This window comes from Rattus rattus, chromosome X (assembly GCF_011064425.1).
Source record: "Rattus rattus isolate New Zealand chromosome X, Rrattus_CSIRO_v1, whole genome shotgun sequence".
Classification (NCBI taxonomy): Eukaryota; Metazoa; Chordata; class Mammalia; order Rodentia; family Muridae; genus Rattus; species Rattus rattus.
Genome location: NC_046172.1, coordinates 42513527 through 42514616, shown reverse-complemented (window position 1 = coordinate 42514616; position 1090 = coordinate 42513527). Strand labels below are relative to the sequence as shown.

Here is a 1090-nt window from a genome sequence, read left to right as displayed (position 1 = left end):
GCAGAACTTCTCAAACTGAGCTTTAGTTTTGGGTCCGCCTTTGCTGGCCCAGCAGGACAACACCAGGGAAGTAGCAGCCACCACCCTGAGTAAACACTGCTCATTCTCCTCCTTCATTCTAGGTTCCTCAGCTCTATAAACCCAAGCTTAGTTGACAGTAACTTATGTGCTCTTAAAGGCTTTGCCTTTGAAATAAGCCAGTCATAGAAGTTCATATACCATGTGGTTCCACTTTATGACAGGTATATGGAGTTACCACGTTCATAGAAGCAGAGATTGATGGTGGTTGCCAGGGGCTGGAGGAGGGACAAATGGGGAGTTGCTAATTGGTGGTAGAATGTTTCAAAAAGATGAATAAGTTCCGAAGGTCTGCTTTTCAACCTTAAAAAAGAAAAAGCATTACCTAGTTCCTTTATTTCTAATAGTCTTATATAAGAGAAATGACATATTCAGAACGATTTTAGCTTCATGGAAAATCTTACTTTTTTTTAATTTTATATTGTAGGAACAGTAAATGACCTACATTCTTTTTTTTGCATCTTTATTAAATTGGGTATTTCTTATTTACATTTCAATGGTTATGCCCTTTCCCGGTTTCCTGGCCAACATCCCCCTAACCCCTCCCTCTCCCCTTCTATATGGGCTTCCCCTCCCCATCCTCCCCCCATTACTGCCCTCCCCCCAACAATCACGTTCACTGGGGGTTCAGTCTTAGCAGGACCAAGGGCTTCCCCTTACACTGGTGCCCTTACTAGGCTATTCATTGCTACCTATGAGGTTGGAGCCCAGGGTCAGTCCATGTATAGTCTTTAGGTAGTGGCTTAGTCCCTAGAAGCTCTGGTTGCTTGGCATTGTTGTACATAAGGGGTCTCGAGCCCCTTCAAGCTCTTCCAGTCCTTTCTCTGATTCCTTCAACGGGGGTCCCATTCTCAGTTCAGTGGTTTGCTGCTGGCATTCGCCTCTGTATTTGCTGTATTCTGGCTGTGTCTCTCAGGAGAGATCTACATCCGGTTCCTGTCGGCCTGCACTTCTTTGCTTCATCCATCTTATCTAGTTTGGTGGCTGTATATGTATGGGCCACATGTGGGGC

The 1090-nt window shown here is 45.0% G+C and overlaps 1 protein-coding gene across 1 annotated transcript in view; it reads right to left on the bottom strand.

The window, feature by feature from the left end:
- Positions 1-233: 233 nt before the first annotated feature.
- Positions 234-1090, bottom strand: part of LOC116887852 (dystrophin-like) — a 64106-nt gene continuing 63249 nt past the window's right edge. The window contains 1 exon segment of the mRNA XM_032889356.1: positions 234-381. Coding sequence (XP_032745247.1) covers positions 234-381 — 148 coding nt within the window.